The sequence below is a fragment of the Podarcis gaigeae genome, assembly GCF_964106915.1.
Source record: "Podarcis gaigeae genome assembly, chromosome: 9".
NCBI classification, from domain to species: Eukaryota; Metazoa; Chordata; class Lepidosauria; order Squamata; family Lacertidae; genus Podarcis; species Podarcis gaigeae.
Window position 1 is genome coordinate 43,102,947 of NC_139685.1, and position 13,882 is coordinate 43,116,828.

General features: G+C 44.3%; 1 protein-coding gene across 3 annotated transcripts in view; it reads left to right on the forward strand.

Annotated features, from left to right (window-relative positions):
* The window catches only part of LOC310852505 (uncharacterized protein), a 28,689-nt gene extending 22,800 nt beyond the window's left edge, over positions 1-5,889 (forward strand). For 2 of the 3 annotated variants that reach the window (XR_014568159.1, XR_014568160.1), the window contains exon 3: positions 2,458-5,889. Coding sequence is in view for 1 of the 3 variants with exons in the window: in XM_083756125.1 (XP_083612251.1) it covers positions 4,150-4,214; positions 5,394-5,558 (230 nt within the window). In the remaining 2 variants the exon portion in view is untranslated. The remainder of the gene's footprint in view (positions 1-2,457) is intronic. The other variant, XM_083756125.1, reaches the window with a different exon arrangement.
* Positions 5,890-13,882: the final 7,993 nt, after the last annotated feature.

The window sequence follows — 13,882 nt, forward strand, 5'->3', positions numbered from 1 at the left end:
GTGTTAGGGACACAGTGGTGGGACCTGAGAGGCATTTGCATGCCAGCAACTCCATTTGTTCTCCAAAGAACGTTCCCAAAAGGTCACAATGAGTAATTGTGCAATGTTCCTCTGGCACCTCCCGTATGGAAAGATTCATAGGTGTCGCATTGTTAGTTTTTACTCTCTCTAACTAGGGCCGGATTTAGGTTTGATGAGGCCCTAAGCTACTGAAGGTAATGGGGCCCTTTATATGTCCAGCTGTCCTTTGTCAACAACAAATTGTCGCTGTTTTTTGTCTTGAATATATGCTATATGCTAGCAGTTCGAAAGCACGTCAAAGTGCAAGTAGATAAATAGGTACCGCCCCAGCGGGAAGGTAAACAGTGTTTCCGTGTGCTGCTCTGGTTTGCCAGAAGTGGCTTAGTCATGCTGGCCACATGACCCGGAAGCTGTACGCCGCAACCCCAGAGTCAGTCACAACTGGACCTAATGGTCAAGGGTCCCTTTACCTTTACCTTACAACCTAAGCCTACAACGGTGGAGGTCACAGCACTGACATCCCAAAAAGGTTCTGCTTCTCCCATCGTCACAGCCTTGGATTTAAACAGAAATCAAACATTGTTCTGACTCTCTCTCCAGCTTGTAGCTTTTCCTCTTGCTGACATCACTGCAACTCTCTGCTCTCAACTCTGGCTTTGTCCTTCTAACTAACTGGAGTTAAAAGGAGGGGGCTCCACCAATTTGCCATTTCTTAGAGACCCCTTAATGGCCCCTCGCCCAGGCTGTCACCTCACCAGGAGTCAAGTCTGTCTATTCCAATAATTAGAAGCCTTGATTAGATTTTAACACTTGCTAGATCCAGGGATTGGAAGGGTCTCAGCATACAACCTAACCCCCACCCCCACCCCCGTAGCACTACTTTGGTTTTATATAGCCTCCTTTCCATAGTGATTTATCCAACTTATTCTGATGGCTACTTCTGCAGTACAATAACTGCCCCAGATTTTGGAATGGAATCAAAGAGGCAAAAGAAAGAAAGAAGTTATTGGGTGTTTTCATAGATTTCTCAGAGTAGTCAGCTTAGGGACCCTCTAAGGTAAAGGTAAAGGTACCCCTGCCCATACAGGCCAGTCTTGACAGACTCTAGGGTTGTGCGCTCATCTCACTCTAGAAGCCGGGAGCCAGCGTTGTCCACAGACACTTCCGGGTCACGTGGCCAGTGTGACGAAGCTGCTCTGGCGAACTGGCACCAGAGCAGCACACGGAAACGCCGTTTACCTTCCCGCTATACAGCGGTACCTATTTATCTACTTGCACTTAAGGGTGCTTTCGAACTGCTAGGTGGGCAGGAGCTGGGACCGAACGATGGGAGCTCACCCTGCCGCGGGGATTCGAACCGCCGACCATGCGATCGGCAAGTCCTAGGCGCTGAGGTGTTACCCACAGAGCCACCCGCGTCTCTCTAGGGACCCTCTAGATACCACCAAACTCCAACTCCCCCACACCTGACCATAACTATGTTGGGTACGAATAATAGGAGATGGAGCCCAACAATATATGAGTTGGCTACCCTTGGCTTGGGACGCGGGTGGCGCTGTGGGTAAAAGCCTCAGCACCTAGGGCTTGCCGATCGAAAGGTCGGCGGTTCGAATCCCCGCGGCGGGGTGCGCTCCTGTTGCTCGGTCCCAGCGCTTGCCAACCTAGCAGTTCGAAAGCACCCTCGGGTGCAAGTAGATAAATAGGGACCGCTTTCTAGCGGGAAGGTAAACGGCGTTTCTGTGTGCAGCTCTGGCTCGCCAGAGCAGCGATGTCACGCTGGCCACGTGACCCGGAAGTGTCTTCGGACAGCGCTGGCCCCTGGCCTCTTGAGTGAGATGGGCGCACAACCCCAGAGTCTGGCAAGACTGGCCCGTACGGGCAGGGGTACCTTTACCTTTACCTTACCCTTGGCTTGGGACGCGGGTGGCACTGTGGGTTAAACCACAGAGCCTAGGACTTGCCGATCAGAAGGTTGGCGGTTCGAATCCCCACAACGGGGTGAGCTATCATTGCTCAGTCCCTGCTCCTGCCAACCTAGCAGTTTGAAAGCACCTCAAAGTGCAAGTAGATAAATAGATACCGCTCCGGCGGGAAGGTAAACAGCATTTCCATGCACTGCTCTGGTTCGCCAGAAGCGGTTTAGTCATGCTGGCCACAAGACCTGGAAGCTGTACGCCGGCTCCCTCGGCCAATAAAGCAAGATGAGCGCCACAACCCGAGTCGGTCACGACTGGACCTAATGGTCAGGGGTCCCTTTACCTTTACCTTTGCCCTTGGCTTAGGCTATGGCTACCAACTTATTTGGCAATTAGTTTTCTGGGTAAACATGCATAGGATTGCACTGTTTGCTTATCATTACTGTTTATTACATTGACCTAAATGTACATCCATTCAGTGAAAAACGTCTTCTTTCCATTTTCTCTCTCACACTAACAGCTATCTTGAGAGATGCTTAAAGGCACATCTCTGGGCATAATGAATGAAAATGTTTGATGGGACCACAAGAACATTTCCAGATGGATCACACCCGTGGCATGCTGCTGCAGATGGAATGTGTTTCAGGAACTATAGCTCAGTGTGCTGAATCTGTTTAGCAATTAGAATGCCTATGTTGACAAAGACAGAAAAATAAAAATAAAAATCAGCCAAAGATAGTAATGAGAGACTATAGTCATGGCTCCAGTAGAACATATTATTAGCATTAACCTTAGCACTAGGTCATGCACTGTCCCTTCTAATGAGTGATGTTAGGGCTTCTCTGACAGGCTGATTCCAAGCAGAAGAGTAACATAACCTTTACTATTTGATTATGCCAAGAGGCATATATGAACTGCAGAAGGCCAGACAAGCCTAGCCCTGTATTATAAAGAATAATTTGATTTCCATCCTATTCCCTTCCCTGGCCTTTTAATTTCCTGACAGCAAAGGGGAGTCCAACAGTCCAGTCATATACACATGAATCTGGCAGTTAAATCCCATCAAGTTCTACAAGACTTACAGTCCTCAGCGTATTTACTCAGAAGTAATTTCCACTATACACAGTGGGACTCGTTCCCTGAATACCAGGTGTGTGCATAAGATGGCAGCCTAAATCTAGGATAGGTATGCGCATGATTACAGGCCGAGAGTCTCAGAGTACACACTAAAGAGAATTGAATGTGGATGAAAGAATACAAGAATGCTTTGGCATCTTAAAGGCTGGTTTGTTGCAGCATCTTTGGCATTCAAGAGCTTACTTATCTGATTGATTGATTGATTGATTGATTGACGGCATTTACATCATACTTTTTTCTCCAAGGAGCTCAAGGTGATGTACATGGTTTCCCCCCTCCTCATTTCATCCGCACAACAACCCTGCAAAGTAGATTAAGCTGAGAGTCAGTGGCTGGTACAATGTCACCCAGTGAGCTTCATAGTTGAGTGGGGATTTGAATCCTGTTCTGACACTCTTAATACTCTAACCTCAAAACCACACTGGCTGATGTACACAATTGTGGTTGTCTGTAATGCAGGCATTGTCAGTTTAGGTGAACACACAAGCACAGACATACACTGGATACTTGAGGGAAAGGAAATAGTTATAAGGAAGGCTGAAAAATCACACCCAACACTGCTAGGCAAGCAAAGAATTCGCACAGCATCACAACATTTGAGTTTTTATTTTTTATTTTTTAAATTATCACATCTACATATCCAATAACCAAAGTAGCAAACAAGCAAGAATCGTCTAATCGTCTAATCCTAAACTGCACAGATAGTATACATAAATGTTAAATATTCAGTTTGACCAATGTACCTAAATATTTACTTGAAGCCACATCCACTCCATACATCCATAAAACTTTTAAAATAACAACCACAAATATTAAGACATTAATAGTTTTAAATTCTAAATGCCATTATAAAAATATTATTTAAGTAATATGCATGTGATATTATTTTTGTTTGTAGTCAGTTGGCCAACCAATATCTTTGAGCAATTAAATTTGCCAGGGTTTAAGATGCACTTATAGTGAGTATTCTTTGACAAAGAAGTGATTGGACAGGCATTGTAATCTTCCTTGTAAATCTTCCATGTATAACTGTTCTCCCTCACTTATGCAATTTTTAATGTATGTGCATTTTTAGCTAACGATGTCCCTGAGCTTATAGTAAGACTACTCGAAGTCATAGGTGGAAAGACTGTCCTATGGGTATGCTTTTTGTTGATCACGTGAGGAACGACTTATTTGAATGAGCTACAGCAGCATTCTTGTGATGGAAGTGGGGTAAGTCCACACTATGAGCTTATTGTAATAGTATACTTGCTTTGAGCTTTAATAGATACATATTGCATTTTGACAATGAAGTGAGATGGCAGCACAGGAGCCAAACCTGCAGAACTCCCTTGTGATCTTAGCAAAAGCAGAAGCCCATTAATGCCTAAATAGTGGCTTTGTCCATCTCTTTCAGTCCCACAGATTCCAGTAAAAACATGGCAGCCATATGTCTTCAGAAACAAGGAATCCCAATAGTATATCTGCTAATATTCTATAGCAGATCACTTAATACAGTATACAGGCAGCCCACCCAGCCCACCCCGTTTATGCATGTTCAATATGTGCACGATCGTGTATAAGCACATCGCGCCAAACCTGAAAGTGACCCGGAATCGTCCTAAAGACGTCACTGAAACGGGGCGGTGTGGAGTGTTTGCAGCTACATAAGGGAGCTGTTGTATTACAAAGCACTACATAGAAGCTCTCCATGCTGTCCAGCCAGTGATGGCCTTATTTCAGATGCCCTTCTTAATCAATCGTATTGGAGGGGGAGGAAGAAATACCTTTGACCTGCCTGTAAGCAAGAATGAGATTGGCTAAAAATATAGTGTAAGTCTGTCTGGTGTTAAAGCTCTGATGTTGTGTTCAGCAAGAAATCCACTCGGATCAATGCCACCCAAGCACAACTATCAATAATCAGAAGAGTGTATGACAAGAACTAATGCTTTATATCACAAAATAGGTCTTGTTCACACAAACAGTTAGCTTTTGGATTCTGGGCAAACAGGCTGATGAATAAAAGTGACAATTGCTTTTTTATGCCTGCTTTTAATGTAATTGCTTGCTGCCTTTAACCCTGTTTACTGTATATTTGGTTAATTTAAAATATTGACTGAAGTTTTTGCTTGCAAAGCTCTGTTCTGTAATGCAGATTACTATGCATCTAAATGGGCTTTTTTGCCTTAGATCTTCCTACCAGAGACCCTCTGAGAGATGATCTTTGTTTTGTTCCATATCAATACCCATTTTCCAGCTGCACGCAAGATGACAATAATACATTGCTTCTTTTATACAAGTCAATAAATGACCTTAATAAAGTAATACTTATTTAAGGGGCAGCATGGCTTGTTAAACTGGGAAAAGAATGAAGATCAAGAAAAGTTCCAGAGATGTTGGCAACTGTCTTTCTCAAGACAATGGAGTGCACCTCCAGGGGTGAAGTCAAACCACTGGGAAATCACAGCGCCTGCTGTGGCTGTAGAGACCGGTAACTCATAACTGCTGCCTTCTGCATTGTTATTTCTGCATTAGCAGCACTGAAGTGACATCATCAGGGCTCAAGCCCAGGAACTGTGTATGGAGGTCCTGGCCTGCCCAGATGACAAGAGCTCACTGATGTGGGCCAAAGGAAAGCAGAGCAATATGTTTGGCACCAGTTGCTGGAAGGAAGCATATAAGACTCCATCCAGCCCTTTTCACACTGTCACAATTCTCTGAGATGGGAAATGCGATGACTCGTGATAGGGTATTCTCAAGAGTGGCACCCGACTCTGGCATGTCCTCCATTCTCAGGTGCAATCAATATCAACACTAATTGAATTTTGACACCAGGGGGGAAATGTGTCCATTCTTCCAAGCATTTGTCTTGGCTGATGTAGTTCTGTTGTTGGTTTATTGTCTGATTTTAGATTAAATAGTATTTTAATGAAATATTGTTTTATTGTATATTAATGGTATTCCTCACTCTGGGATTGTGTGAATAATGAAGAGCAGGTTATAAATAATTTAAACAAACATGTATATATGCAAACTGGAGTTGACCCAATGGGTTCCCATGACCTAGAATCTTCTGGAGCTGTGTGTGCATATGGAGCCATTTTCTTCGGCATCAAGTTTGACTTGTGCACCCAAGGAGTTTTGCGTGCACATTCTGTGGCACACGTACATTGGTGTTGCACCAATGCCTTTCTTGCTGCTAGGGCTTCACCTCTAAGAACCTGGGCTTGTTTGCAACTTTTTAAAAAAAAAAAAATATATGGTGCCTAATATTTACTGAAATCAGCTGAACGTTGACAGGAAAATATAATCAATAATTTCAGAAAATAAATTAAGCCATGTGGCAATGTAGCAGCAACCTTCCTTCTTCAAATCTGAATAATGAAGAAGAGGGTGACAAAGAGCAGCAAAAGACGGGTGTTTGAAAGCCTTGGTTTTTTACTAATTAGAGCAATGGAAAAAAAATCGTCATCATCACTGGACTCAGCCCTGAAACACAGAAGCAAACGAACAGCCCTGGTTCAATTTTCAGTTTGTGCTTTTGAGTCAGCTCCGGGGTTGCCTTTGATATGTTACATGCTCATGAACTTTCCATCAATTATAGATGTGAACTTTTTCACTCTGCTGAGTTGTTTGTAAATACTGTGAGGTAGCTTTGCCCCAGATCATACCAACTTAGAACTTCAGAATGGGGGAAAAACACATACAAAGTTATATGAGATTATCTTTTCCTACACCTATGATTGGCTAGTTAGTTTTGATATGTTCATATTTCTGTCCATCTGCCCCTTTATCCTTTGACCCCACCTGAATCAAAGCCATTCATAAACTCCCTCCTCACCTCTGCTCAGCTAGTAATAACTTTGCCGTGAAAACTTTTCCAGAGTTCATTCATGAAAACCAAAGCCTACTGTAAACGCTCCGTGCAAAGTTAGCTGTGCGCTTGAATGATTCCCACAAAATGCTAACAATATGGAGGCAACTGAGGTAACCCACTATCTGTTGCATGATAGACAGACTAGGTAGCTAGGAGTGGAGGCAGAAAGTTTGCAAGAGTGAGAACTGCCTGGGAATGAAGGAGAGAGACGATTCAGAACCCATGTAATTTGCACTTCTTGAAACATTACATAAACCAAAGGGAAGCTATCCTACAAAATTCACACTTCTCTGAATTTTGCAATGCAGTCATGCAACTAAATATTGTGTAAAAATGTGCACAGTGGTACCTCAGGTTACATACGCTTCAGGTTACATATGCTTCAGGTTACATACTCTGCTAACCCAGGAATAGTACCTCAGCTTAAGAACTTTGCTTCAGGATAAGAACAGAAACCGTGCTCCAGCGGTGCAGCGGCAGCAGGAGGCCCCATTAGCTAAAGTGGTGCTTCAGGATAAGAACAGTTTCAGGTTAAGAACGGACCTCCAGAATGAATTAAGTACTTAACCCGAGGTACCACTGTACATTGGGCAAAATTGGAGGCAAAATATATATATTATTAGGTAAAATGTGCACTACAATAGTAAAGCCTATTTAAAGCACATTTAGTTCCTCCCCTCAAAGGTAATTTACCCTTCATTGTGCTACAATACCTAGCACACTTAACAGACTACAGTTCCCAAGCTTCTTTGGGGAGGTGCTTTAAATGCAGGGTGAATATGGAGTCAAAGATGAGTGTCTTTCCCAGCTCTGACTGGAGAAGCTGGGGCGTTTTACATGCAAAGCATGTGCTCCACTCATTGAGCTAAGGTCTTTCCCCTAAGTATTTTGCCTCTGTCCTGGATGACTGAAAATAAGCTGCGAGTTTTTGCCAATCAACATTTCAGATCAAGAATACCTTAGTATGTGGTTGCATCATGCAGGCAGCTTGGCTAATAGCTGATGATTAACTAATATATTCCATTCTAATTGATGTTTCAAACCCAGTTAATATTACTGATTTTTCAAATCAGGAGCAAGATGATTATCAGACAGCCACCTATTTAAAATTGTTTTCTGAATGTAGGTCAAGAGTTACATTTTCCTGGCATGCATTTGTTATCACTGCTGTTGTCGAGTAGGCAACAACACCTATGCAGCTAGGGTAATTCAGAGATTTAACGACTCTTGTCTGGTGCAATCTCCTTTAATTTCAGGGTTTCCAACAGGTTTGCTTTGAAGTCCCTGAAATACCTTGGGACAGTACAAGAACTCAGAAATGTCGGATGTGTTCTAAATCCTGCTTCCTTCTCCATCAGGCTTAGTGGCGTAATATTTTTTTTGCTGTATAACATTATCAATTGCAACAATTGGGTTATGTATGCTATGATGGAAAGGGAACTTGTTCAGTTGATCCTTGCACTAGACTTGTACATGCTTTTGGGGTTTCATCAGTAATTAGGATAATGGACTTGGTCTTGATTTTCAGAAGAAAACAACCATAATGCCTTAATGTTTTCTATGGCAGCATTCTGAGCAACATATATTTTAGCTTTCACATCTAAATGATGTTTGTTTTGTGGTCTTGACCTGCCTGTCTAGATTAGGTAGCATCCCATTTAAGAGGGGGTTGGGTGGGAGGGAGACAATTTATTATCAATACATTAAATAGCCTCCTCAGTTTATTAATAGCTGTATCCATTACAGAAATGTTTCTGAAGTCTTTCCTGCAATACTGGCATTACTGCTAGCTAAACTATGACAATTTTTCCTGCTATCATTAATCTAGTGAGCTCACCTTTAAAATGTCCATCTTTTTGGCTTTATTCTCCCCTTTGGCATTTTGCCAGTAACTTTTTGCTCTTTTAGCCTTTTTTTTTTAAAGCTACCTAAGTGGATGAAGTAGGACATGCACAAGTCTTCAGATTCACGTTAAGTGGTTTTCAGAAAGCAAGGAGCAGGAGCAGAAATGTGAATTTCATAATGAAAAAAGGAAGGCTCCAGGCTCCAGAATGTATCTGTAATCATTTACGCCCCACGTGGTAGTATGTTTTGGATATGGAGCTAAAAATTGCTGGTCCACTGCAAAAAAAAGATACTAATAATTCCTTTGAAAGTGTTATTTACAATAATACCCAGCCCAGGCGTAATTTCTCACCAGTTGTTCAAGACTTTCATACAATTCTGTAGCAGCTAAAAGGTATGGCTGAATAGGACATATTTACTGAGTTCAGAAACTTCTGTGTTCCTATTTCTCCCTGTTACTTACAATAACCTAAAGCCTAATGGGGTTGATAGAGAACTAAAAACATGGCTGCCAGTTTCACTAGATCTTCTTGTAGCAAATGGTCTGAAGTTTAAATTATTTCCCATATAAAAACTGTTTGAAGTAGATGTTGTTGTTTCTTTGATTTTTACTGATTTATTCTTTAAAATAAATATTGCCTTTTTTTCACAGGAAGCTATCTTATATTGGGCCAGAACATTAGTCCATCTAGTTCTCTATTTTCTGCGCTGACTGACAGCAGCTCTCTAGGCAGGAGTCTACCTGATGACACCAGGGATTGAATCTGGAACCTTTGGCATGCAAATCAGGTGCTCTACTACTAAGCTATAACTCTTCCCTTTGCAAAGTTGATGATTTCTCTTTAGAATAAGAAGGAGCTATGATGCAGTCCAGATTATGCTTGGACCAGGGAAGGACTATGTTATGATGGTGGACTAAGCAAGGATGTCTTTAAGGGGAACAGTGGCGGAGGACATCTCTCTGGCACTCGGTGTGGGGTGCCGAGGGGTGGGGCAAACCATCCGGCTGCGCACACACGGCACCAATACGGACAGAACTCAAACGGCGCCTGTACAGATGGCACACGTGGCACCCATACTGACAGCGTGCATGCGGCGTCCATTCCAATGGCGTGCAAGCAATGCCCGTACCAACAGCGCATGCGCGCCCTCGACCACCCTACAGCTGGGGGGGGGAGGCAGCGGGCAGTCAGCGCAGAGCCTGCGGGCACCTGAGAAGCGTGGCTTGGGCGCGCTGCAGGCCCTGCGGTGAGTGCCGCGCACCATTGTGTCACTCCCCCCTCAGGGTGACACCTGGGGCGGCCTGCACCCCCCACCCCCCTTTGTACGCCCCTGAAGGGGAAGAGATCCTCAAGGGAACTCCTGGTGGATGGTGGGAGTAGTCTTCACTAAGCACCACTGTTACACCATTTCTCCATTTCAGTAAGATTTGTATGGATTGCCCATTTCTTAAAAGCCTTTGCCGTGTGCTTAGACTTACATATGTTACAGCACTACTTCATAGCAGGATTTCATCACCTATATCATCATTAAAGCAATTATTTCAGAAACAGTAGTCTTCAGTATGCTTGTAGTAGCCAGGATCATATATTGCCAAGTTTTATTTCTGCCTTGTCTATATAAATATATAGGAGCATTAGAGAGCTGCTTTGGCTGCAGATGTAATAGATTTATTTAACTAGCCCATCAGTGTGACAGGTTTTATTTATTTTCATTTTCCTATTGTAATGATAATATAAATCAGCAACAAGCCTCACCAACCAGGATTCAAACGGGTGGAGGGAGCAGATGAGCGAGTGCTGAAGAGGCTACGGTGTCATGGTCTGGTTGGACACAAAGGAATGGTGGGAGAAACCAGTCGGGGAACCCCCAAGGGAAGAAGGCTCAGAGCCTGCCTGGGAAAGTGGTGGGACAATGATGACTGGTCAAATGGAGAAGACTGGGAGAAGGAGGCAGAGCCATGGCTACGGAGCGGGGGCCTAGCTGGGGTTTTTGCCCTGAGTGAAGCCTCTAGAGGGGCACCATTGAGGCTCCCAGTCTGTGTGTACACAAATGTGTGTGTGTGCGCGCATGTGCCAAACTGGGTCTTTGGGTAAAATAAAGCCTAGTTTCGCCCTTGGGAGGGGGTGTTAGAAGCCAAGATGCTTAGATGCTTAGGGCTTAGTGATCTAGGAGAGTCTGTGGCTACGAGAAGTCCAGAATCAGAGAAAGAAGCTGAAGAAGGAAGGTGGGAGGAGGTGAGTGAGTGAGGCTGGTGCAGAGTCACAGATGTCTCCCCCTCCTGCTGTAACAAACTCCCCTACTTTCATCTCTCCCAGAACCAGAAGAGGCATGAAAAGGGCAAAGGAGAGATTGGTGACATGCAGACACAGTCTCTTATTGCTTGGATGGGGGGGGGGAACCTGGATAGGAGGACTTAGGCAGCTGTGGGGAGGCAGGGGACCTTCAGTCTCAGCAACTGCTCCATGGGGGCAAGACCTACCAGAGATGAGTTGCTATGCTCATTAGCACTCCTATGCAGATTGTGGTTTTCTTAATAAAGAGGTAACTCCCAACTTGCAGTTTTATTTACTGCTGGCTCACTCCTGACGCAGTCCTGGAGAACTGTACACTGACCCAAGTGGGTTGCAGCAGTCACACTGACCCAATGGCTAGGTAAAAGTAAGGTAAAGGTACCCCTGCCCTTACGGGCCAGTCTTGACAGACTCTGGGGTTGTGCGCCCATCTCACTTAAGAGGCCAGGGGCCAGCGCTGTCCGGAGACACTTCCGGGTCACGTGGCCAGCGTGACATCGCTGCTCTGGCGAGCCAGAGCCGCACACGGAAACGCCGTTTACCTTCCCGCTAGAAAGCGGTCCCTATTTATCTACTTGCACCCGGAGGTGCTTTCGAACTGCTAGGTTGGCAGGCGCTGGGACCGAGCAGCGGGAGCGCACCCCGCCGCAGGGATTCGAACCGCCGACCTTTCGATCGGCAAGTCCTAGGCGCTGAGGCTTTTACCCACAGCGCCACCTGCGTCCCGACCCAATGGCTAACAAGTGGCTTAATAGGACAGGCAAACAGGGAGATTTTCAGCCATCCAGGGCTGAAAGCCCCAGGTTGGGGTGGCCGATTTAGTGAGCAGAACGTAATAATTGCATTCAAAATGCAACTTGTATTTGTGGCATTGTGTTAAAGAACTGATAACAAGGGCTCCAAATTGGGATCCTTCTTTCAGGTGTATTTATTATTTATTTCAAAAACTTATATCCCACTTTACAACCTCAAGAGGTTCTCAAAGAAGCTGTACAAAAAAAATGCATAATACAATCATATTCAAGACCAGTATTAGGGACATGGGTGTCCGTATGGTGCCAGGATTATACAGGCAGCATGTCCTATCCTCATCATTAGTCTTCCCTGGTGTTACTCTTGGGCTAGGTCAGCCTTCACCAGCCTGTGTCTTCCAGATATTTTGGAGTACAACTCCCATCAGCCATAGCCAGCACAGCCGCAGCAAAGACTTCTAGTCCAAAACATGTGGAGGTCACCACCAAGTTGAACATCTGGCTAGGCAACAGGCCCTGCTGAGGACCTCTCAGGTAAATCAGTGAGGCAGATTTGCTCAGCTGAATTTGCTCAGCCCATGATGGAAGCAAATATTCATTTCCTGGCAGTGTGTCAGAAGTTGAGGCAATGAGTTATGCAGCTGAAAACCATTTCGTCTTTGAGACTGCAATCCTACACTCTTACCTGGCAGTAAGTCCCATTGGAACTTACTTCTGAATAGACATGCCAATCACTACTGCTATTTTAGCATTAAGAAGGTGAAATAAATTAGCTTTAAGCCTGAGACAACTCACATTGGTTCACTGATTTGTTTACTGACATTCCCCTTCTTAAAACTTTGGAGGGGGGATCAAAACAATACAATGACACAGCATTAGTGTTAGATTTCACTGGTGAAATTACAATGATTCTGAAGTGAGAGGAATGCCCATTTGGTCATTACTTTCAAAGTAATGGTTATCACTTTAAACTGTACTATGCAAATCACTAACATGTAGATTTCACCTTGAGGGTCAGAGTTCATTTTAGGCCACCTATTTTGACATTAAGTTTGAACTGTATATCAGTTATTCATGACTGCAATTCCACCCCTACCCCCCCCCTCGCAAATCGGACAAGTCATTTTCACATCTGCAATAACCGCTAATGGTAATTATTAAATCAGCCTTTGGTATGCATATTGTGTCCTTTTCTTCTCCTGCTTGATACCTACACTTGTGTAGATTTGAACTTTCATATCCTTTCTGTATTATGCAATAGACGAGGGGTCACACATGTTTCTCTGCTTTGAATAATACATCTCTATGAAGTCTTGGTATATTAACTGTTGGAAAATTTGTTTCTGTCGTTTTAATATTTTATCATTTTTTGTCCTAAGTCGATGACCTTAACTGGTTGCAGTTCATTTCATTTCTTTTCTGCTTAAATATTTTAAAGGCTCTGAAGTACAAATATCAATCATATTGGGTGTTAAGAAAAATGCCAAACTTGAGATTTGGGTTATTTAATTGCAATTGTCAAGCTGTATTTAAATTCTTTTCTTTTCCTTTTCCTTTTCCCCTGCACAGTTTTTGCTCTCTCTTCCCATGTAGTTTTCAGCCATACTACCGTACCTATTTTCACTGAAAAATACAGAAAGAGACAGGGAAGAAAAGGGACCAATCCAGCAGGTAAGTTCATTTATTTATTTAGCACCATCAGTGTGCACAGCAGTTGCAGGATATAAAAGGATTTGTCCCTGTTCTGAGGAGCTTACTAGGGACATGGTTCCATCTTAGATGGGCCACAGGACCGTCTTACCCATAGGCGCTAGGGGTGCAGGGCACCCAGGCACCGGGCTCTCAGGGGCGCCAGGCCAAGAGTCTGGGGCCTGAGAGATGAGTCCAGGGAAGCAGTGGCGTAGCATGGGGGGTCAGGGGGCCGGCCGCACCGGGCGCAACATCTGGGGGGGCGCACTCGCACTCGCAGCTCTCTGCCCCTACCTGGCTCACTCTCTCTCTCTCACTGCAGTGCTGGCTGTGCAAATCCGATCCGAGCCGCCGGGTCGCCACCCACTG